This window comes from Anabrus simplex, chromosome 4, assembly GCF_040414725.1.
Source record: "Anabrus simplex isolate iqAnaSimp1 chromosome 4, ASM4041472v1, whole genome shotgun sequence".
In the NCBI taxonomy this organism is placed as follows: domain Eukaryota; kingdom Metazoa; phylum Arthropoda; class Insecta; order Orthoptera; family Tettigoniidae; genus Anabrus; species Anabrus simplex.
This window is the reverse complement of record NC_090268.1, coordinates 273,773,610-273,797,601: the sequence shown is the minus strand read 5'-3', so window position 1 is coordinate 273,797,601 and position 23,992 is coordinate 273,773,610. Positions and strand designations below refer to the sequence as shown.

The following is a 23,992-nucleotide window of genomic DNA, read 5'->3' as shown; positions in this document are numbered from 1 at the left end:
AAGCCTCTTGGTGCATTGCACTTCTGGCTCCCGCACGTGTGGCTCCCACGATAATTTACTGTCAAAGAGGAGCCCAAGAAACAGGTAGGTGTCAACAACTGGAAGAAGGACATTTCCTAGATAAAGCTCATGATGAGGGTGAAGAGTACGTTGACGACAAAAGTGGACAACGGAGGTCTTTGCGGCAGAAAACCGAAAGCCATGTTCTAAGGTCCACTTCTTCACCCTCCTAATAGCTTGCTGTAATTGTCGCTCTGCGACTGCCATACTGCACGAGCTATAGTGCAGAGCAAAATCGTCCACATATAGGGACGGTATTACTGCTGGACCAGCAGCAGCAACAATACCGTTTACGGCAATCGCGAACTGAGTGACACTAAGGACCGATCACTGTGGGACTCCATTTTCCTGAACGTGATATTGCGAATATGTCCTCCCTACTCGGACACGGAATAGACGGAGGGACAAAAAATTCGCAATAAATACCGGCAAGTTACCTCGGAATCTCCATTGATGCAGGACTGAAAGGGTACCATATCGCCATGTGGTGTCGTAGGCCTTCTCTAAATCAAAGAAAACAGCTACCAAGTGCTGTTTACGGAGAAACGCATCCTGGATAGAGCTCTCCAGGCGGACCAAGTGGTCAGTGGTGGATCGAGCGGCTCGAAAACCACACTGGTATTCGGATAAGAGTCCTTGTTTCCCCAGACACCACAAGAGTCGGCGATTTACCATCCTCTCAAATAGCTTACACAGGCAGTTGGTAAGACAAATCGGCCTGTAACAACCTGCATACTTAGGATCTTTGTCAGGCTTGAGGACAGGAATGACTATACTCTCTCGCCACTGAGAGGGATAATCACCCTCCATCCAGATACGGTTGAACACACGAAGGAGATAGAGTAGACTATCATCACTAAGGTGTTTCAACATCTGGTTGTGGATGTTGTCCGGTCCAGGAGACGTGTCCTTGCAAAGCGCTAGGGCGCTGCGGAGTTCCCACTCCGTAAAGGGCACGTTGTAGTCCTCTGAAGCTTGAGAGGCAAAACTTTATCGGAGGCTCTACCTGTCCGTTGTTGGCCGCTATCCAGGTTCAGTCGTCGTTTACAGGGATGGTTCAAGGACAGATACGAAGGTGGGCTGTGCGTTCGTTGTCGGAAATGATCGGTTTCTTTTTGCTCTCCCGGAAACCTGTAGTGTGTACACAGCGGAGCTTTATGCTATCTGTGGAGCTCTGCTGTACGCACTGTACAATGAACGCCGACACTTTCTCGTGTGTACTGACTCCTTGAGCTCGCTCCAGTCTATTGATACCTGTTACCCTCGGCACCCTCTGGTGCAGCGGATCCAGGACCTGCTGGCCGGGTGTTCGGATGCCGGCACCAGAATCACGTTTGTGTGGCTCCCCAACCATATGGGCATCGATGGAAACGAGTTAGCAGATCAGGCTGCCAAGAAGGCAGTTACACTACCCCCGTTGCCTTTCAAGGTTCCAGAAAGTGATATTCGCTCTCAGCTGAGACATCTGGTTATGTCCTATTGGGAAATGGAGTGGCAGGCCATGCTACTTCCCAATAAGCTGAGAGAGAGAAAAGGAACAACGAAGGTATGGAAGACCTCCCTTCGGGCTTCGCGGAGGGAAGCCGTGGTATTATGTCGCCTTCGGATCGGCCACGGTATCTTGACGCACTCCCATCTACTGAAAGGTGAACCCCCTCCAGCGTGTACCTGCGGCGACCATCTTACCGTCGTACACATCCTATCGGAGTGTGTGGACCTGGTCGATCTGCGCTGTAGTCTTAACCTTCCGAGTACAACCCCCCTTACTTGCGAGATGACGAGCAGTCAGCAGACCTCGTCGTCCGCTTTATGAGGGATAGTGGTCTGTTTTTTAGTGTTTGAATATGTCCTTTGTCCTAGTGTTTTTTGTGTCAGTTGCGCTTTTATCCCATTGACTTCATTTTAGTGTGTGTTGCGCATTTGAATATGTTATTTTAACGTCTAACGTCAATTATGTGTTAATATCTGTACTACTGGGCAATGCCTTATTCCTTCGTTTTCCTGTATTTTCTCTTATTTTATTTGAAAATAAGGCATTGCGTATAGATCCACTGAATGTTTTAATCTCACCCTCATTTTTCTTCATATCCATGTTTTTACATCTAGTCAGTGGATACTTTTTAAAATTTTAACTTCACATCTCCTGTCGTTCATTTATTTCCATTAGGGTCCGATGACCTTTGATGTTAGGCCCCTTAAAACAACAAGCATCATCATCATCACTTTACTCGCGACATGTACCATTCTGCGGGGCCTTAGGCGTGAATTTAGCACCCATTTAGACATCAAGCATCATTGTGCTTTATGAATGGTCCCTTGGTCAGTAATACTCTAATTGACTACCTTCTTTTTGAGTCTGATCCACTGTTTTTGTTTGTTTGTTTGTTTGTTTGGTTTTTTGTAGGGTTCATGAACATCCGTTCATTGTCCTTGACAATTTTTTTTAAATTTTTATCAGTGGATGAATTTGAATTTTTGTTATTTCTTTTCGTTCCATTAGGTGCCGATGACCTCGATGTTAGTCCCCTTTAAACAACAAGCATCATCATCATATTTGTGTCAATTGCGCTTTTATCACATTGACTTCATTTTAGTTTGTGTTGCTTATTTTAATGTGTTATTTTAACATCTAATGTAAATTATATATATATATATATATCTGCACTACCAGGCAATGCCTTACTCCCTTTCTCCCTGTATTTTGTCTTAATTTGATAGAAAATAACTCATTGCGAATTAAATCCACTGCTGTTTTAATCTGATAATTTCTCATCGCCTTTTTTAAAACTCTTGTCAGTGGATACATTTTAAAATTTTAAATATCATATATCATGTCCATCTCGTTCCATTAGTGGCCGATGACCTTCGATGTTAGGCTTGTTAAAGCAACAAGCATCATCATATTTACGAATTGAAATTATATTAAAGTGTTCTACTAAATGGCAAAGTAAATATTAAATTTAGAAACGAAGAAACATTTTATTCTTTTAAATGTGAATCAGGACGTAAAATTAACATATAGTGATTAATTTAATAGATTTTACATTTTATGATTTGATAATTCTGGTTTAAAATCTGTAACAAATGACATAGTAAGTAAGTGAAAGGTGAAACACAGAGAAATATTGTAGCAATTTCAAGATTTATATATAATTGTTCTATTTGTACCAATGCACCAAGTCCAAAGATTAATTAATGTTTGGCACCGTTGAAGAAGAGCGTAGTTGGCTCTCGAAACATGTACGGCAATTAAATATAATAAAATATGTAAAGTATTGACAAGAGGGGAAAGTGTTCTGTAAGGATTTGAATATAAGTCAATACGGACCAACTTGGTGAAAATAATCAATTGTGGGCGCAATGTGAGAAACACGATAGGCGTCCGTTACGTGTGCATATAACATTACCTCTAGTAGTACCATAATGTGTGGAATACTGCGAGTCTACGCTTTTTTTATTAGTACTCCAACAGGACATATACCACGATTCTACTTTACTAGCTGTAAGTAGTATTATGATACGCCTATGACCTGGATTGTGGACCCCTCTAGAGAACAGGCATCATCAATTCGGGATTGTGGTTTAGAAGCAGTCACTTGATCAGTAACAGTATTGTTTTACGATAGTTTCTGTGGATGTGGGTCATTGCGGGTCGGATCCGCTGATTGTTTTAAATTCATCTATTCATTCTTCGTCGTCCATAGATATTGACCCATTCAGACAAGCATCATCGATTCAGCCTTGGGCTTTGGAAGCAGTCCCATGGTCAGTAACATATTTTTCTGGGAATATGAGGCATTGCTTGTGTTATCCACTGCTTGTCTTAAACTCATATTCATCAATTCATTCCTCATCGTCACGTTTTGAATTCGGGTCAGTGGATGAATTTTGTACTTTTAAATTGTAATTCAATTTCGTCTCATTTCGTACCATAGGGGCCGATGACCTAGATGCTAGGCCCCTCTAAACAACAAGCATCATCATCATCATCATCATCATCATTCTTCGTCATCACGTTTTGAATTCTGGTCAGTGGATGATTTTGGTCTTTTAATTGTCATTACAGATCGTCCCATCTTCTACCATTAGGGGCCGATGACCTAGATGTTAGGCCCCCTTAAACAACAAGCATCATCATCATCATCATCAAGTTTCGTGAAGTGGTAAAGTTTGATTTCGAAGTATTCGGCTTATTTTCTCTCAGTCGAATGAGTGTGTGCTAGTTCCAAAATTGTTCTGCTTTTCCGTTTGCATTCTTTGGTCCTGAATTTCTTGCTATCTGCTTAATGTCGCAGATGGGATTTTAGTGACGTTGGGATATGTGTGGGACGGTCTTTGGATTCATTAAATACAGCTCTGGCATACATCTGGATGAAAATTAGGACTTAAAAGAGCCATCTTCAGCAACGCTGTCAGAAGGATATGAATCCACCAACTTTATGCTGCATGACCATGTCTCTACCACATGAGCAATTCGTTCTGTTGTAGGTCCTGATTCTTTCATTTTCTCCCAACATCACTCTTTCTTAGTGGTTTAATTTTATTACCATCATCGTTGCAGAAATCATGTTAAATCTATCAGTACTATCATTAATTAATTAGCTTTCTCCAACTCTCCGCAGTATGAAGTAGCTCCTAGCATTGCTCATTAGTGGTGTAATCACTCCTGCCATTATCAGTTCCCAGGTGATATTCGCTGACAATAAATTAAAATTTCCTGTGGTTTAAAGTGAACTTTTTAATATTTATCCATAGGATTGTTCATTTTGCAATTTGCTTTACGTCGCGCCGACACAGAGGGGTCTTATGGTGACGACGTAAAAGAAAGGGCTTAACTAAGGTACATCCCCAGCATTTGCCTGGTGGAGAAATGGAAAACCACGGAAAACCGTTTTTCTGATTGTTTTACATTCATATCCATCCCTTCATTCTTCGTCCTCGCGTTTTGAATTCTGCTCAGTGGGGGATTTGGGGCTTTTCATTTGTCATTTCATTTAGCCTCATTTCGTACCATTAGGGGATGATGACCTAGATGTTAGGCCCCTTTAAACAACAAGAATCATCATCATCATCATCATCATCATCATCATCATCTAAACCGTTTTGATGGCGGCCAACATTGGGGTTCGAACCCACTTTCTCCCCAATACTGGATTACCAAAGGAGTGTAGTTGGGGCTATAATTCTAAGTTGATTGTATTGTTCTCTAATGCCGTATTATCGCTACCCATTGTCCCTTTGGACCACGCATTACATATTTCTGGTCAGCACAGCTTCTATTCTGCCCATGGCTCACTGGCGCGTCGTTTGCAATGTTAGACAGTTGAGCGCTTTCGCTTTGTCAGCACGTCGCCTTGATCAAGGCCCCTCCAGTGGTTGACTTCCTATTGACTTGTTTCTTGTTAGTGTGATTGGGACGAAATCCCTTCACCTCTTGGTAACTTGAACTTTACTGGAAAATACTGTTCTCTTCCTTTGGACTTCCCGCACAGTATACCGTATATTTCCTGTACCACATTTTGTGTTGTTTCTTCATTAAATTGAGAACAACGTATAAAATAATAAGATATAATGTTTTGTGCATATTGCCGAGATTGTACAAAAGAATAACTCACAGCTGAAATAGTTTACTTTTTTAATATGTTTTAACGTCACCCTAACATATCGAAGATTTTCGTCAACGCAGGGGCGGGAAAGGACTAGGAACAGGAAGAAATAATAATGATACTTGCTTAACGCTCCCTTAACTACTTTTACTGTTTCCGGAGACGCATAGGTGCCGGATTTTACTCCCACAGGAGATATTATACGTGCCAATAAATCTACCTGCCAAATTGGGTTCAGATGGCCAGCACCCCCTGCGGGTGGGGGACGCACATGAAGAAATTACCCGCGGTATCCTCTGCCTGTCGTATGAGTCGACTAAAAGGGGGCGACCTAGGCGCGGAAATGGATTGCGGTTTGCTACAATATGTTGGGCTTCCTGTAGATGGGAGGGGTTGAATAGATTCACAAGTAATCCCTACCAGTCGTAGAAGGCGACTTAAAGGGTCATGTGGCCATGGTCCCCTTTTATTATTTTTCCGAGGGTCAGATGTAGACCAATTCCTAATTTTGATGTTCTTGCTGCCCGGAGATGGGCCTTTTACGTGTGCGATTACGCCCAAAAGCCCGCAATTAACCACCCAGGACCATTGCGCGGTGGGAGCGCCATGTACCTTGGCAGTAGTATCCGCCTGACAACACAGGTCCACGCACAGTCGAATGCCAGAAGGACATAATATTATTATTATAAATTATATTTTATTTTTTTCTCTATATTTAGTGCTCTGTACACGCTATGGGGTACATGCTATTGAGGGTGACCGGAGGAAGGGAGTCCTAGTGCTCATTGCCTCAGTCATCCCGTATTAGGCATCGTCTAACATCGGACCCCGGACAGTACCTGCTATGACCAGGTGGGTATTGCCTTGGCTGCTTGGTTCGGCTACAGAGACCCCTGATCGGAGTGGGTGGCATTCGGGGAGGAAGTTTTCGGGCATGAGTTCCAAACGAAGTCGCCCCCCTCAAGGTGGTCTCCCACCAAAGTATTTAAATTTTGCTTCCCTGAGAGGTTCAATTCCCCGGGAACATGCGCAGCGTGAAGGAATGGGATCCAGCTTCCCTAGGTCTCTGGTCGCTACCAGAACGGATGGGCATGATTTTAAGCTGGTAAAGTCGATCCTGTTTAGTGGACACATTGAAGGCGTCTACGGTGAACTTGAGGACCTCAAGAAAATGTGCAACGGTAGTTTGCTTATGAAGACTCGTACAGCACTGAAAGCTGACCAGTTGCTTAAGTGCGACCACTTTGGCGAAATCCCCGTCAGAGTGGAGGAGCATAAGTCCATGAATCTGGTTCGCGGAGTCATCTTTCACCGCGACCTTATTTTGAAAACTGACGATGATTTGATGGAAGACATGAATAACCGTGGCGTGACACACGTCCGGCGCATTACGCGCAAGCTCAACGGTGAAGACGTTGCCACTGGTCTCTTCCAAGTTGTCAGTGTTAACAGAGAAAGTCAAGGTAACAATTCACCGTTGCGATGTTAGCCGTACATCCCGCCTCCTATGAGATGCTATCAATGCCAGCCACGAACCTGCTACGCTGGCGCAGCAGGGGGAGAGGTGATACTCCCACGTGGCGCGTCCCAGGTGGCTGATAGTGGGGTCCTAACCGGCTTGCCGGCGGACTTGAGGGAAATAAAATACCTCTCGAGGAACAAACACACTACCCCTTGTGGGTGGGGGACGCCGCCGAAGAATACACCCACGGTATCCCCTGCCTGTTGTGAGAGGCGACTAAAAGGGGCGACCAATGGATGATTGTATGAGAAACATGACACTACTTTTGATTAGTATCATCACGCGGGGAAACCATGGGACGCCTTTACTTGCGAGTAGTACCACTATGTTAGGTACACAATAGGTTTGTGCTTAGTGGCAGTTGTGAGAAATGTCACTGTGGGTTTCCAGTACCCGCGAGTCGTACCCATGTGGGCAACACAGCGGGTCTGGGCGTTGCCTGTGTTTAGTACCGTTATATGAGCGACACCGTGGGTCTGCGTTGCCTCTGATTGGTACCCACAATGTGAGGAACACCACGGGATGTGTGGTGAGTACAACTAGGTGAGGAGCCTCATCGGTTTGCGTTGGATATGAGTGGCGCCATTGTGTGAGAAACACCATAGGTCTACGTTACCTGTACGGCGTACAATACTTGTGAGTAGTACCATCATGTGTGGAACACCGTGAGTCTTCGCTACTTTTGATCAGTACCCCAACATGACAAATACCATGGTTCTACTTTACTAGCCATAAGCACCATTTTGAGGGGCATTAGTCCTGGATTGTGAACCCCTTTAGACATCAAGCATACTCGATTCAGGATTATGCTTTGTAAGTGGTCCCTTGATCAGTAATACTACTATATATGACCTTTCGTGAGTCGAATCCACTGTTTTTGTTTGTTTTTTGGTTTTTGGTTTTTTGGTCTCATGTCCATCCATTCATTCTTCATGACTTTTTTTAATTTGGTCAGTGTATGATTTTATACTTTTTGTAGTAAATTCATTTCATACCTGGCCTGGTGGATTCCAGTACCCGTGCGTTGTACCCATGTGGGCAACACCGTGGGTCTGGGCGTAGCCTGTGAATTGTACCGCTATATGAGCGGCACCGTGGGAATACCGGCGTCCGTGACTAGTACACCTAGGTAAGGAACCTTACCGGTTTCCGTTGGCTATGAGTGGCGCCATTGTGTGAGAAACACCATAGGTCTGCGTTTTCTGTACGTATTGCAACACTTGTGAATAGTATCATCTTGTGTGGACCACCGTGAGTCTTCGCTACTTTTGATCAGTACCCCAAAATGACAAATAACATGGTTCTACTTTACTCGCGACATGTACCATTCTGTGGGGCCTTAGACGTGAATTTAGCACCCTTTCAGACATCAAGCATCATTGTGCTTTATAAGTGGTCCCTTGGTCAGTAATACTCTAATTAACTACCTTCTTTTTGAGTCTGATCCACTGTTTTAGTTTGTTTGTTCGTTTGTTTGTTTTTTGTTTTTTCTTGTAGGGTTCATGTCCATCCAATCATTATTCATGACTTTTTTATTTTATTTTGGTCAGTGGATGAATTTGAATTTTTTGTTATTTCATTTCGTACCATCAGGGGCCGATGACCTTGATGTTAGGCCCCTTTAAATAACATGCATCGTAATCATCATCATCTACTTTTGATTAGTACCGCAACATGACAAATATCATGGTTCTACTTTCTTAGCGATAAATACCATTATGAAGGGCCGATAACTTGGATTTTGGACCCCCTTTAGACTGCAAACAGCCTCGTTTCAGTACTATGGTCTAGCAACAGTCCCTTGGTCAGTAATCCTATTGTTTTTCCGTCAGTTTCTATGAATATAAGATATTGCGGGTGGCATCCACTGCTTGTTTTAAATTCATATCCATCCTTTCATTCTTCGTCCTCATTTTTGAATTGTGGTCAGTGGAGAGTTTTGGGCTTTTGATTTGTCATTCCATTTCATCTCATTTCGTACCATTAGGGGCCGATGACCTCGATGTTAGGCCCCTTTAAACAAGCATCATCATTGTTATGGGGCTACCCGTGGAACAGCAGAGGTGAAGGAAAGTGCGGGCTGGAATGGGTCTAACCACAAAGCTGAGATATTGATTAAAATTGCATTAGCGGTTATATTTTCAAAAAATCAAAACTTAATAATTTTCACCTCGAATTTGAACATTCAACAAATAACAAGAAGTCAACAAATAATCAGGTACAAACCAAGACATTCATTCATTCATTCATTCATTCATTCTTCATGACATTTTTTATTTTGTTCAGTGGATGATTTTGAACTTTTACTTTGTCCTTTCATTTCGTACCATTAGGGGCCGATGACCTCGATGTTAGGCCCCTTTAAACAACAGGCATCATCATCATCAAACCAAGACAGACAAATTAACGATCTGGTCTTCGAGCCCCACTTTTTACAATTCCTTAGCTCTCAGCTCACAACCATATATTTACCAAAGGGCAGAAAACCCCTAATAACATGGAGCACTTGCTCCCACGTAGCAATGTGGGGCCTCCTAGAGGCACATATCCAGATACTAGAAAGAGCTGACCCGCTCTCAATTTTTCAAGCCTATTAAAGGCAATACCAGACTTTTACACAAGATTGCCATCAAGGCACCACTTACTATGTAACAGGGGTATCTTGTACACAACCTATTGGGCCTTAGTAGGAAAGTAATAGGTTAAGTTAACGGCCCAAAATGCAAAACTGAACGGAGGCGTGAATCTGCACTCCTACATGAAACTTCTTAAAACCTAAGAGGCACTCGGCCGATGAATCGGGGGCTATTCCCAAACTATGGTGGTGACTCGTATACAGAATAAATTTAACACATTAAGGAAGAGTAAAAAAACGGTTACGAAAACGTAGTCACCTGAAATCCAACATGAAGGGGAGCTCGAGAGGGTAAAGCACTCTCTATCCCCGATTTACAGTTAAAGATATGTGAAGTTTTACAAAAGTGACGGCAAATTACATGTTTCAAGATAGGTTACATAATAAACGTTTCGTATCTTCCCCGCGGATTAAACTGCTGAGCTAGCAAGAAATAAAGATGTTAAGTGGCCATTACCTTGTTGAAAAGCTGCTGCCGGATGAAAGAGGCGCTTTTCGCCTCCTGCTACACTTCCATACACTATGCTAGATGTTGTTCGAGTGGCCCAGAGGCAAAAAAAGTCAGCAGTTTTGTACCCTCGTGGAAGATTCGAGACCTTTCATGAATAATCAAGCCACACCCTCTTTCTTTATTGGTCCGTCTTGAAAATACACTCAAAGTCGAAGAAGAAATACATGATTGGTCAAAAATTAATTACAGAAATTCTGGATTGGTTCAATTCAAAACATGCGGAAAAGAAAGATTAATATTGCCAACCCACAAATGAAAGAACGAAATTTAGTAAAGATAAAACTTATAAATACAAAATTTCTTTAAAACGTTCCGTAACTTCGCACCAGGGGGCATAATCATAGTTTTTTTAGTAGAGACATCTACAAGAGAATGTCCACACTTCTTGATCAATGGAAAACAACACAAGTTGAAATCCACACAGTATTGACAACTTCGTAATCACAAAATTTACTGTAGTGACATCTGAGAAACTAATGAGTTGATCCAGTTTTGTAAAGTTCAGAGTTTCTCCTGTAGAGGAGTACTTATTGGCGCAATATTTCAACTTTCGGCGTAGAGGTTTACCTCCCGGTACATTCATCATCATCATCATCACGCTCTCCTTCTGATTGGGTGGGAGCGCTATATACTCAACAGTAGTATCCGCCTGGCAACGCAGGTCCTCACACAGCAGAACATCAGAAGAACACATAAAATATTACTTTTTCATCTATAGTAATAACTCCTTACACGTTATGGGGTACATGCTATTATGGAAGATATGAGGAGGTGAAACCTGGTGGTCATTGCCTCAGTCAGTCCATATTAGGCATTACCCAACATCAGATCCTGAGCAATACCGATTACGCCCAGATGGGTATTGCCTTGGTTGCTTAGATTTGCTAGAGATGCCCCTGATTGGTGTGGGTGACATTCGAGAAGAATGTTTCCCGGCGTGTATGGAAAGAATCGTCAAAAGTCTGTCCATTGTGGTCCGCCACCCAAGTCTTTAACCCTCTTGCCGTACACGTATATTTTTGAATCACCAATCATACACTGGGGCACTGGGTACCCCAAAAACAAAATTCATTTTATACATTATGTAACTGTTCGACCCCTCATCAAAACACTTGGGGAGATGGAAGTTATTATCTTGGGACACATGAATATCAAATAAACTATTTGTGGCTTGCCCGCAAATTGCCACGCAAATAGAAACAATTAACATTTCATGGTTTCCCATTTCTCTATGTGATGTTTGGGCGCCAGGGTTACAGTTTTAAACAAAACTGTAAACCAAAAGTTATATTTACTAGCATAGAGACTTATACTTAAATCACAGGGGTAGGATTTTAAATAATTAACCATTAAGTATCGCTTAAGAAAGAAAATTAACGCAATATAAAATATAAATGAATTTATTATACAAAAAAATGAGATGAATCGGAAAAGTTCTTTAAAGCATGGAGGAATTTATAATTTACTTTACTGAATTTAATATTGCTTGCTTTATCTAATTGAAGCTCACCAATTGCAGCTTCCGTTGAAGTCATCTGGTTTCCGTGGTTACTCGTTCTCTCCTTCTCGATGTAGAATTTGCTCCATGGACATCCTTCCTTCCTTCTCTGATATGGTACGGGCTATCTGGACTAGCACTCCCTACTTGCCTAGTCTCTAAATTAGACATTGGCCCTATACTTGTAAAAACTGATCAGCTTTGATCGTATGAGGAGAAAATTCAGAGATATGAATTTTTCCATATTAGTAGAAATCTCTTTCCAACTGAGCTATACTATTTATACGGTACAGAGTTGTACCAAATTCCGTAGACTTGAACTAAACATAGTTCTTCGTCCAGAAGATTTACTGAAAATAACACAAGCCGTAAGCTAGTTTCGTCTCACGCAGATCCGACAACATTACCGCACCTAAGTACTGTATTGAAGCGACAACACAATGTACAAAAATAACTATGTCGCGGAGCGACCACACACTGTTTGAAAAACAAATCACGTCGTTCAAAGTAGTTCACAGTAGAAGTAGTAGTGGTGGAGTATCCGTAAGTATCTCGCTCCGCACTTGATAATATCACCGGGCTCCCCCACTCTAGGTAACAGCATAATCTCAGATCTCTATATAACGAAACTTCTGATTCGTAGATCGCATTATCATCTCCCCTTCTCTTCTTCCTTGCCGAGTCCAGTAGGCGTGGTGATGATGTACTCTGACCAGCTTGCAAGACTCGCGCGCGGGTCGCTGTTTACTGCCTTCGCCAAACCCACGAGTCACGCAAAATCCCCAGCTTCAAGGATAACCCTCCGTATACACAAATATGAGATGAAATGAAAACAACTATGTCTCAACATATTGACCGTATTTACAACATAATGAATTTCTATCCTACATAATACAATAATTTAAATAATAAAACAATGTTATCATATATAGAATACGATTCCAAAAGGCCTTGATTACAAGTGTTTGACGTTGAATAAATACGTTATTACAAATAATTGCCGATGGCGGATAAACTATATATCAAATGATATCGCGTAAAATGATGTTATATTAAATTAGTAGGGCTGGAGAAGCCTGGACGGTTACAATTATGATTAAAAATTTATTTAAAAAATGCTCAAAACAGAAGAAATAGATCCCTTTGAATACATTATCACCCATTTTCAAATCAGAAAAGTACTACAATCGATAAAAAGGTACAGAAAAAAAGATGTTAACAATTTTTTCAAAGTTTCGAAATCCTTTCAAATTTTTTTCGCACTTTTTGTGATTTTACTTAGCACAGTTTGGACACATCACCACTATATGGTTTCTGCACACAAACACCTTACATTCCTCGCAGACAATTGTTATTTTTGTGTCTTTAGATCTTGGACGGAAGTTGCATCTTCCAGCTTCCGAATATCTACAGCTGCCTGAGATCAAAATTCAACTCCCAGTTGCTCAGCGATGGAAAGCCGTATTCCTCTGCGGAGTAATGGTATTTCCAGCCGTTGCAACATCCAGCGTCACATTAGCTCTTCTGCGAATGTAAAAACGAATTTCACACTTGGTTTTGCGTTGTGGTTTGCAGAAAGAGTATTACCTCTGTAGATGATATAGGCATTCATACATGCATTGTTCAAAATACCATAAAATAGGCAAAGTGGCCATCGCCTTGTTTTTAGACTGCAGGTGTATGTTGCAAGCATTTGATCTAGAATATCAACTCCCGCTTTATAGTGCAATATTATAGAATTGGATGCCCTCTGACAGTTTTTTTAGTCTTTAATCATGCAACGACCCTGATGCATATTTGAAGGCAGAAGTACATTCCTATTTCTATTTGGCACATAAGAAAGTAATGTGAGTACCTTGGAGAAAACAAATGTAGTCGATCTTGGTTTACGTCGTTTGGTCTGAAGAATCTCCTGTGCGATATGTGGCTCATTTTTCTTCAATGTCCCCACCATCGTCAGCTTATGCTCTTGGAGCATGTCATTGAACAAGGGAACTGACGAAAACCAGTCATCTACTGTGATATTACGATTACTGCCACAAATGGTTTCAGGAAACTTCAAAAAATAAAGTTGCTTCAGGTTTGCCTCCAGTATCCACTTATCCTCCAGCATTTGGTATAGCATTGATCATATGCCCCTTTGAAGTATTGCACATCATAACTATCTTAAGCCTATATTTCGCGGGCCATGACCTACTACGCTGGCGTAGCAGGAAGAGAAGTGATACTTCCACGTGGCGCGTCCCAGGTCGCGGATAGGGGGGTCCTAACCGGCTTGCCGGCGGAATTGAGAGAAATAAAAATACCTCTCGCAGACCAAACATACTACCCCATGCGAGTGGGGGACGCACATGAAGAATACAACTGCGGTACCCCTGCCTGTCGTATGAGTCGACTAAAAGGGGCAACTTAGGCGCGAATATGGATTTCGGTTTGGTATAATGTGTTGGAAATCCTGTGGATGGTAGGGGTTGAATACATTCACAGGTAATCCTTGCCTGTTGTAGAAGGCGACTTAAAGGGTCATACGGCCATGGTCCCCTCCTTATTTTTTATTACTTCCCGAGGGTCAGATGTAGGCAATTTACAAATTTTGATGTGCGTGCTGCTCGGAGATGGGCCTCATACGTGTGCGAGTACGCCCAAAAGCCAGCAATGAACCACCCAGGACTCTTGCGGGTGGGAGCGCCATATACCTTGGCAGTAGTATCCACCTGACAACACAGGTCCCCGCACAGCCGAATGCTAGAAGGACATGTTATTATTAAATACTTTTTAATTTTTTCTCTATTTAAAGTGCCCTGTACACGCTATGGGGTACATGCTATAGCGGGTGACTGGAGGAAGGGAGTCCTAGTGCTCATTGCCTCAGTCATCCCGTATTAGGTATCGTCTAACATCGGACTCCTGGCAGTACCTGCTATGACCAGGTGGGTATTGCCTTGGCTGCTTGGTTCGGCTACAGAGACGCCTGATCGGAGTAGGTGGCATTCAGGGAGGAAGCCTTCGGGCATGGCTTCCAAACGAAGTCGGCTCTCTCAAGGTGGTCCCCCACCTAAGCCTTTAACGTTTGCTTTCCTGAGAGGTTCAACTCCCTGAGAACATGCGCAGCGTGAAGGAATGGGATCCAGCTGCCCTAGGTCTCTAGTCGCAACCAGAAACGATGGGCATGATTTTAAGCTGGTGAATCGACCCATTTTAGTAGACACGTCAAAGGCGTCTACGGCGAACTTGAGTACCTCAAGAAAATGCGCAACGGTTGTTCGCTAATGAAGACTCGTACAGCACTGCAAGCTGATCATTTGCTTAAGTGCGACCACATTGGCGAAATCGCCGTCAAAGTGGAGGAGCATAAGTCCCTGAATCTGGTTCGCGGAGTCTTTCACCGCGACCTTATTTTGAACACTGACGACGAGTTGATGGAAGACATGAAGAACCGTGGCGTGGCACACGTCGGCGCATTACGCGCAAGGTCAACGGTGAAGACGTTGCCACTGGTGCCTTCATTGTCTCTTTCAAGTTGTCAGTGTTACCAGAGAAAGTCAAGGTAACAACTTATCGTTGCGATGTGAGGCCGTACTACCCGCCTCCTATGCGATGCTATCAATGCCAGCGATTCGGACATATGGTATCTCGCTGTTCGAATCCGTCTGTATGCGATCCATTTGGGGGAGTAGCTCACAGCGCGGAGGAGTGCATAACTCCGTACAAGTGCACTAACTGCTCGGTTTTCATTTTCCTCGGTATCGGAACTGTCCGACATACCTGAGTGAGAAGAAGATCGAGAAGATCAAGACCCTGGATGGTCTTTCCTACCAGGAAGCGCGCCGTAAGTTTAATTCCACGAATACACCTGCCCGTATACACGACGATAACAGGATAGCTCAGAGTATTCCAGGTTCGCCATTTTCAACATCGTCACCTGTGCTGATCGCTGCGCCCAAGCCGACTGTTGCTGCTCCCAGCAACGTCGCAAGGAGTCAAAGCTCGTAGGGGGGTCCACCCCACCTTCGACCAACCAGCAGTCTGTGGCGGCTGGCAATTCCCAGCCGGCAGAGCAAGAGGGGAAGGCTAAGTGTCCCCTCCTTAAGGGGTTGGCGAAAGCCGTGCCCCAGCCGGTGGAGGTGGCATCGTCGACCAGGGCTGGTAGACCATCTTCCCGCCCGTCTAATCTCGAAGGAGAAGTAATGCCCGCCATCTGGGGGTATGAGTCTGCGCCAGGAGGTACTCCTGCCCCCAAACCTGCGCGCTCTCCTCGTACGGGACCTACTCGCCCCCGAAGAGCGTCGAAGTTCTGGGCGGCATCCCCGCCTCCTGTTGATGACGGGATGGATGTCGCGCTGTCCTCTACATCTACGGATGTAGATGATGATAGTGTTTAGGCTTGCGAGCATTTTGTCGCTTAAAACCTAACACTCCTTATGTCGTCCACACTATGGCACTGTTACATTGGAATTGTAACGGTTATGACAGGCATCTTGCTGACTTACGTCAGCTCATTAGTGAGTCCGCAGCGAGTATAGTCTGTATTCACGAGACCAACTTCAGATCTGGTCATCGTACGGTCTTGAGAAATTTCAGACTATACTCTACAGAACGATACTATGCTCACCGGGCTTCCGGTGGTGTTGGCATTTTTGTACGTTCTGATACCTACAGCGAAGGGGTTCCATTAAGAACCCCGCTTGAGTCTGTATCTCTTCGCGTTCCGCTGCCTGTCATAGCAACAGTGTGTAATGATTATTTTCCACCAGGCCAGCATCTTAACATAACTGATGTCGCAGATCTTATAGATCAGTTTCCACCTCTCTTCCTCTTATTGGGCGATTTTAATAGTAATAGTTCGATTTTCCTATGAAGGATTGGAGCTGTTTGATGTTCTGCGGTGCGGGCATGTTGACAATGGCAGAGACGTTCCGTTCGCTAGGTCGAATGCCATTCTTATCAAGGATATGACCTAAGTAGGGAACTTTAGGTTGAAAAAATGTTCACTTAGTGAGATTAGCACGTAGGCCATTTTCTTTCAATTTGATGAGGAGGAGGCCCAGGTTACGCAGGTGTTCTTGATGATCTTTGCCGGTCACAAGAATGTCATCAAGGTAATTAGCACAACCAGGAATGATAAATAATTATGCTTTTGCTTTACGTTCCGCTAACTACTTTTACGGTCTTCGGAGACGCCCAGGTGCCGAAATTTAGTCCCGCAAGAGTTCTTTTCGTGCCAGTAAATCTACCGACACGAGGCTGTCGTATTTGAGCACCTTGAAATACCACCAGACTGAGCCAGGATCGATCTTGCCAAGTTGGGGTTAGAGGGCCAACGCCTTAACCGTCTGAGCCACTCAGCCCGGCCAACCAGGAATGGGGGCGGTAAGCTGTGCTAAATAGCGCTGGAAAAGCGCAGCGGAGTAAGACAGACCGAAAGGTAGGCGCTGGAGCTGTAGAAGTCCAAGAGAGGTATTCATTGTGAGGCACTGCTTGGATTCTTCGTCTAAAAGTAGCTGGATATAAGCTTCTTTGTGATCCACTTTTAGAGAAGAACTGTCCACCGGCTAAACGGCGAAATAAGTCTTCAGGACGGGAAATCGGTAAAACATCGGTTTCAATCTGTGAGTTGATTGTAGAGCGAAAATCACCACAAATGCGGATATTGCCATTAGCTTTTTAACTACGACGAGTGGAGTAGCCCATTTACTGGAAGTGACGGGAACTACTATATCGTCTGCTATCCATCTCTGTAATTCTTGAGTAACTGGATCTTGAAGTGAAAGTGGGACTGGACGTGCTTTGAAAAAGCGAGGCTTGGTTCCTGATTTCAGTTGTATATGAGCTGTGTAGTCTTTGGCTGTGCCTAAGGTAGAGTCGAAGACTTCTGGAGATCGCTCTAGGAGATCGGTGACACCAGAGGTGGGTTGTAAGGCGGAGACTACATTGACGTTGTCATGTATTTGAAAACCGAATAAATTGAAGAGATCCATGCCTAGGATATTATATGCAGTGTAGTTACTGACCACTAGTAAGGTGACGACCTTGTGAATATCTTTATATCTTGCTGGAATAGTCATTTGTCCCTTAATATCAATTTTCTTCTTGTTAAAAGTAACAAGTTGGACATCAGCAGGAGAGAAAGGTGGCGAACCTAAGTTGTGATATGTAGCCAGATTGATGATGGAGACAGGCGAACCAGTATCTAACTGAAAATCAGTAGAGTGATCTGGGTAAACGATCGGAATGATGATCTTACGAGAATTTCTTGTAGGAAGAATGAGGTTGATTTGATCAACTTCCATGTCCTGTCGTGTCGTATGAAGAGGTTTCTTCGGAGGATGAGTACTGGCAGGGCGGGACGTACTTTGACAGACAGTCTTGATGTGTCCTACTTTATGACAGCGATCACAAGTGGACTTGAAGAAACGGCGGTCACGGTGGTCGTGATGCTTAAAACATCCTCTGCAGGAAGGTAGGAGCTGAGGAGTTTTCTGAGAAATGCGTGTCTTCTGAATAGCTTTCTTCGTAGAAGAGTGCGGGTGAACTTGTCGCGAACGCTTGGCAGGGAGCGAGCCGACCTGGCGGTTCGAAGGAGCAGAATGCTGGCGGGCCGTATGAGATACGTGAGTGACTTAATGTTTGGTAGCTATTTCACCTGCAGTCTTGGTAGTCACCTCATAGACTGTGGCAAGACGCTGGACTTCTTCCAAAGAAGGGTTACTACTCTTGACAGCGTCGAAACGAATTTTGTCTTGGGGAGTATGGAGAATAACCATACCCCGAATGAGTGAATCAGAGTAGGGCGTGTTACAACCATCCTTAGAACAAATAAATTTGCAATGCTTGGCGAGACCACGTAGTTCCGCAATCCATTCTGTGCGAGTCTGGTGCGGTTCATTCTACATTGAAATAACTTGTAGCGAGCTGCAACGATGTGAGGATCTTTAGCATAATGTGCATTTATGCGAGCTAGGAGCTGTGCGAAAGGAACTTCCAAGATCTGTTCTTCGGGGCTTAATTTCTGCAGTAATTCGCAGGTAGTATTTCCTAAAGAACTGAGAAAAAGAGCTCGTTGGCGCTTCTCATCCGTAATGGCGTGGTAGATAAAATGCTGTTGAAGTCGAGCTAAATATACTGACCATTCTTCTTTCACTGGGTCGAAGGCAGAAAATGGAGGAACGGTGGTGTTTGGTGCGGAGGAAGAGAGAGCCTGTATGGCTGTAAGCAATCCGGACTGCTGCTGTTGTATGAATTGCTATTGTTGTTGCTGTAAAGCCTGTAATATAGCCGTCAATTGCTCGGTACTAGCCAGGTTGACAGATGAGACAGTGAGCACAACTTACGAGACAGCGTGTAGGGGGACCAGCTGGAAGCGTGACTTGCAACGATCGCCTGGAAGTAAGAGAGAAAGAGAGCGCGCAGCTAGAAGGCAGTGGAGAATGGGTGCTGCGTGCGCCGTGAAAGGTTGGCTTGATGTCCTCAGTTCGAACGGGGCGTACACTGGGAGGATCACGTTCCATTAGGGGCCGATGACCTTCGCTGTTAGGCCCCTTTAAACAACAAGCATCATCATCATCAAGTTGCTCTCGTCGCCAATATTCTTGACGATACACACTAATAACGTTTTCCAGTCGCCAATTTTCTTGGCGAGACCGACTACGAAGATTTCCTCGTCGCCAATATTGTTGGGTTGTATATAAGAAACTTGGTATACAAGGCACAACATAAAAGTTTATTGCTTCAAGACATTTATACAATATATACATGAAATAGAATGAAACTTTTCTTGAAGCTTGTTGAGTTGCACACGTTTGATGTTAATATAAGGTAGTAGGCTGAGGGCCTGAGTAATATTTACATTTGAGATTCCTATATATATTCAATCTTGTATTGATGAGACAGTCTGTTCAAATGAGAGAATGTTCTTGATAGTCGGAAACTGTCGGTCATGTATAATAACAAGTGGAACTTGTAGAGAGTGTTCGTATTAGCAGAATGCTAACAGGAGGTGTATAACTTGCAAGGAACATGCGTATAATGTTCATATAAAGCAGAATGCTATGAATGGAGTCGGAACACTGTAGAGGACTTCAGTGAGTAGCAAAATACTTTGATGGGTGATCGACATGGCTACGGGATGCAGGATGAATGAGGCAATGTCCAGAGGTGAAATCTCACGACCAGGAATCAGTCGACCTGTTCATGAAACATTTTTAAGAGGGTACCTCCGTGTCTGACTTGCGGTGTAGTCTGGTCGTTGGACACGGTAGGAGTCCTGGAGATGTGAGAAACGTTGCTCCTTTTATAGCGCTGGCTGACGTCACCAACGATCACGTCAGTGCACTGCAGGCTGCCTCGTGGTCTGTGGAAACATCCATGTATCGGGCGGGCTGCGGAGATTGTAGGCGCGGAGGAAAAACACAATAGATACGAAGGTGGGCTGTGCGATCGTTGTCGACAATGATACGTTTGTTTTTGCTCTCTCGGAAACCTGTTGTGTGTACACAGCAGAGCTCTATGCTATTTCTGCAGCTCTGCGGTACGCACTGTACAATGAGCGCCGACACATTCTTGTGTGTACTGACTCCTTGAGTTCGCTTCAGTCTATTGATACCTGTTTCCCTCGGCACCCTCTGGTGCAGCGGATTCAGGACCTGCTGGCTGGGTGTTTGTATGCCGGCACCAGAATCACGTTTCTGTGGCTCCCAAGCCATATGGGCATAGAGGGAAACGTGTTAGCAGATCAGGCTGCCAAGGACGCAGTTATACTGCCCCCGTTGCCTTTCAAGGTTCCAGCAAGTGATATTCGCTCCCAGCTGCGACATCTAGTTATGTCGCATTGAGAGATGGAGTGGCAGGCCATTCCACTTCCCAATAAGCTGAGAGCAATAAAAGGAACAACGAAGGTATGGAAGACTTCCCTTCGGGCTTCGCGGAGGGAAGCCGTGGTATTATGTCGCCTTCGGATCGGCCATGGTGTCGTGACTCACTCGCATCTTTAGAAAGGAGAACCTCCTCCGGTATGTACCTGCGGTGACCATCGTAACGTGGTACATATCCTTACGGAGTGTACGGACCTGGTCGATCTTCGCCGTAATCTTAACCTCCCGAGTACCATCTCCCTTATCCTGCGTGATGACGAGGTCTGCTGACTGCTCGTCATCCGCTTTGTGAGGGATAGTGGTCTGTTTTATCGTGTGTAATGTGCTTTGTGCTAGTGTATTTGTGTCAATTGCGCTTTTATTCTACTGACTTAATTTTAGTTTGTGTTGCGCATTTTAATGTGTTATTTTAACGTCTAACGTAAATTATGTATTTACATTTGAACTACCAGACAATACTTATTCCTTTGTCTCCTATATTTTCTCTTATTATATTCCAAAATAAGGCATAGCGAATTAGATCCACTGATTGTTTTAATCTCATACTCATTTTTCATCTTGTTTTAAACTCTAGTCGGTGGTCGGTGGATATGTTTTAAAATTTTAACTGCCACATATTATGTCGTCCATCTCGTTTCATTAGGGGCCGATGACCTTCGATGTTAGGACCCTTTAAACAACAAGCATCATCATCATGAACACCATGAGTCGCCTTTACTTGCGAGTTGTACCACTGTATTACGTACGAAATAGGTTTGTGTTTAGCAGCAACAGGGGGTGAATCAGTATGGGTTTTCCAGTACCCATGAGTCGTACCCATGTGTGCAACACCGCGGGTCTGGGCGTTGCTTTTGAGTTGTACCGCTATATGAGCGGAACCGTGGGTGTGCGTTGCCTGTGATTCGTACCCAGTATGTGGGAAACACCACGGGATAGTGCGAGTCCCTGTTGTTAGTACACCTCCGTGGGGAATCTTATCTTTTTGCCCTGGCTATGGGTGGCGCCATTGTGCGAGGAACACCTTAGGTCTGCGTTCCCTATACGAAGTGCAATACTTGTAGTAGTACCATCTTGTGTGGAACACCGTGAGTCTTCGCTACTTTTGATTAGTACCCCAACATGACATATACCATGGTTCTACTTTACTCGCGACATGTACCATTCTGAGGGATCCTAGACATGGATTTTGGACCCCTTTAGACATCAAGCATCCTAAATTCAGGGTTGTGCTTTATAAGTGGTCCCTTGGTCAGTAATACTATTTTAGGCTCTTTTTTGAGTCGAATCCACTGTTTTTTGATAGCTTGTTTCTTGTGTTTTTTGTTCATGTCCATCCATTCATTCTTCATGACTTTTTTATTTTTTATTTTAGTCAGTGGATGATTTTGAACTTTTTGTATTTCATTTCGTACTATTAGGGGCCGATGACATCATCATCATCACCACCATCATATTTCGCGGGCTTGTTAGGTATATACATCCTAAATGAACACTTGCCACGGAATGCTAAGTGCTGCTCATCAATAGTGCAATAGGCACCTGGTGTGTAATATAATATGCCTTACAATTCTTGATATGTTCTACCCATAAATCACTGAATGGAGCAAGAGGGTCAATTTCCTTTCTAGCAGCCTGTGTCGTTTTGTCATGAAAAAGTAATGCACTCTCGATTCAGCTCGAAATAAAGTATGAAAGAATAATGCTTTTATCCTTTTATTTGAATAGCAACATCAACATTCATATCGTAGTGCAATTTAGCTCATTTATAAGTTCCTGCTTCTTTTTGTTTCAGCCTGTATTTGTCATTGGTATTGCTAGGTTAAAATTCAAACCATAGAACTTTGAATGTATCTTCCACAAGTTATTGACAAGTTTTACAGGTTAAAATAATTCTGACATATTATGAGCAAAACTATAAATTAATTTACATTGTATAATGTATAATGCTGTAAAAGTAAATTCAGTGCTTTTGTATTTTCGTTTCAGTGCCATCAAGCCGATTCTGTACAACGTGATGTCCGGAAAGTTCCGTCGCGCCTTCCACAAGTTGCTCAGATGTCCTCGTACTGCAGCTATTGGCAATTCGGGCAGTGTCACTGCTTCCACTACTTCAGGAATATTTTCGAGCCTCAGAAAATCACTTAAGAAATCAACACCTGAAGAACCCGATTTAAAAACTGACCCTGGGAGCAGTAATGATATGAATATATCCTCGTTCAAAGAACCAGTTCAAGAGGACAGTTATGGACAAACAGAGTTATAAATATTCATGAAATACTTGTAATGTTAAAATTTATGAACATTGTGAATAAAATACCGTCTCAAATACTCGGAATGATTTAATACATAATTTACCCTGTACATCCTGATTTCCTATCATGAAGGAAGTGCCTCATCTTTTAAACTTTATAATAAGACAGATTAAAATGCCCTCTGTTAATGTCTTCTTTATTTGATGAAGATGCTTTCATGTACTTTTTATTACAATAAAACCTTCCAAGACAGATACGCGCACTTAAATTGTCAGTATTTTTGTTCTACCTTATACAAAGTGTAGTTAAGTGTATCTGGTACAAAATTTTGTTAAATTTTAGTTCATTGCGCTTTGCTTTCTCAAATAACCTGAAATATGCACATTACGAACTATACTTTTCTTTACTGCGTATTATGATGCCGTAAAGTAAGAGATAAGGTTTACATGCGTTCACTTTTCTCAATGCAGTGTTAAAGGAGTAGAGGTGTAAACACTGTAAGCTCTGTGACGTTCTGTTGCCAATGTAACGGTGACGATGTTAGGTTGAAAAATAGTCTAATAATAATAATAAAGTAGATAATTAATTAGCAGTTGATTAATGAACAGCAAACTTATAGAATGGGCTAAATTAATATTTACCCCCCCTGTGGGTGGGGGACGCAGATGATTACACGCACGGTATCCCCTGCCTGTCGTGAGAGGCGACTAAAAGGGGCGACCAAGGGACGTAAGTCAAGTAGAATGGATGCTGTTAGAAGGGAAAACAAGCCGTGGATGACAAAAAAAATCCTGAAGCTGATGGACCAGAGAATGTCTTTTAAAAACAAAGATCCTGTAAAGTACAAAAGTTTGCAAAATTTAATACGACAAAGAATAAGGAATGCGAAAGAACAACAACTCTCTGAGGAATGCAACGAAATAGAATTAATGAAATCAAAACATGGTTTTTTTCAACATGTACAAGAAAGGGAAACAAGCAACCGGTGCACATTACAAGAAAGGGTAGTGGAGTCCTCCTTAATAAGAATGGTGACAT

The 23,992-nt window shown here is 43.2% G+C and overlaps 1 protein-coding gene across 1 annotated transcript in view; it reads left to right on the top strand.

Moving 5' to 3' along the window:
- The window catches only part of LOC137500487 (thyrotropin-releasing hormone receptor-like), a 66,903-nt gene extending 43,938 nt beyond the window's left edge, over nt 1-22,965 (top strand). Inside the window, exon 3 of the mRNA XM_068227387.1 lies at nt 22,689-22,965. Coding sequence (XP_068083488.1) covers nt 22,689-22,965 — 277 coding nt within the window. The remainder of the gene's footprint in view (nt 1-22,688) is intronic.
- The last annotated feature ends 1,027 nt before the right edge of the window (nt 22,966-23,992 follow it).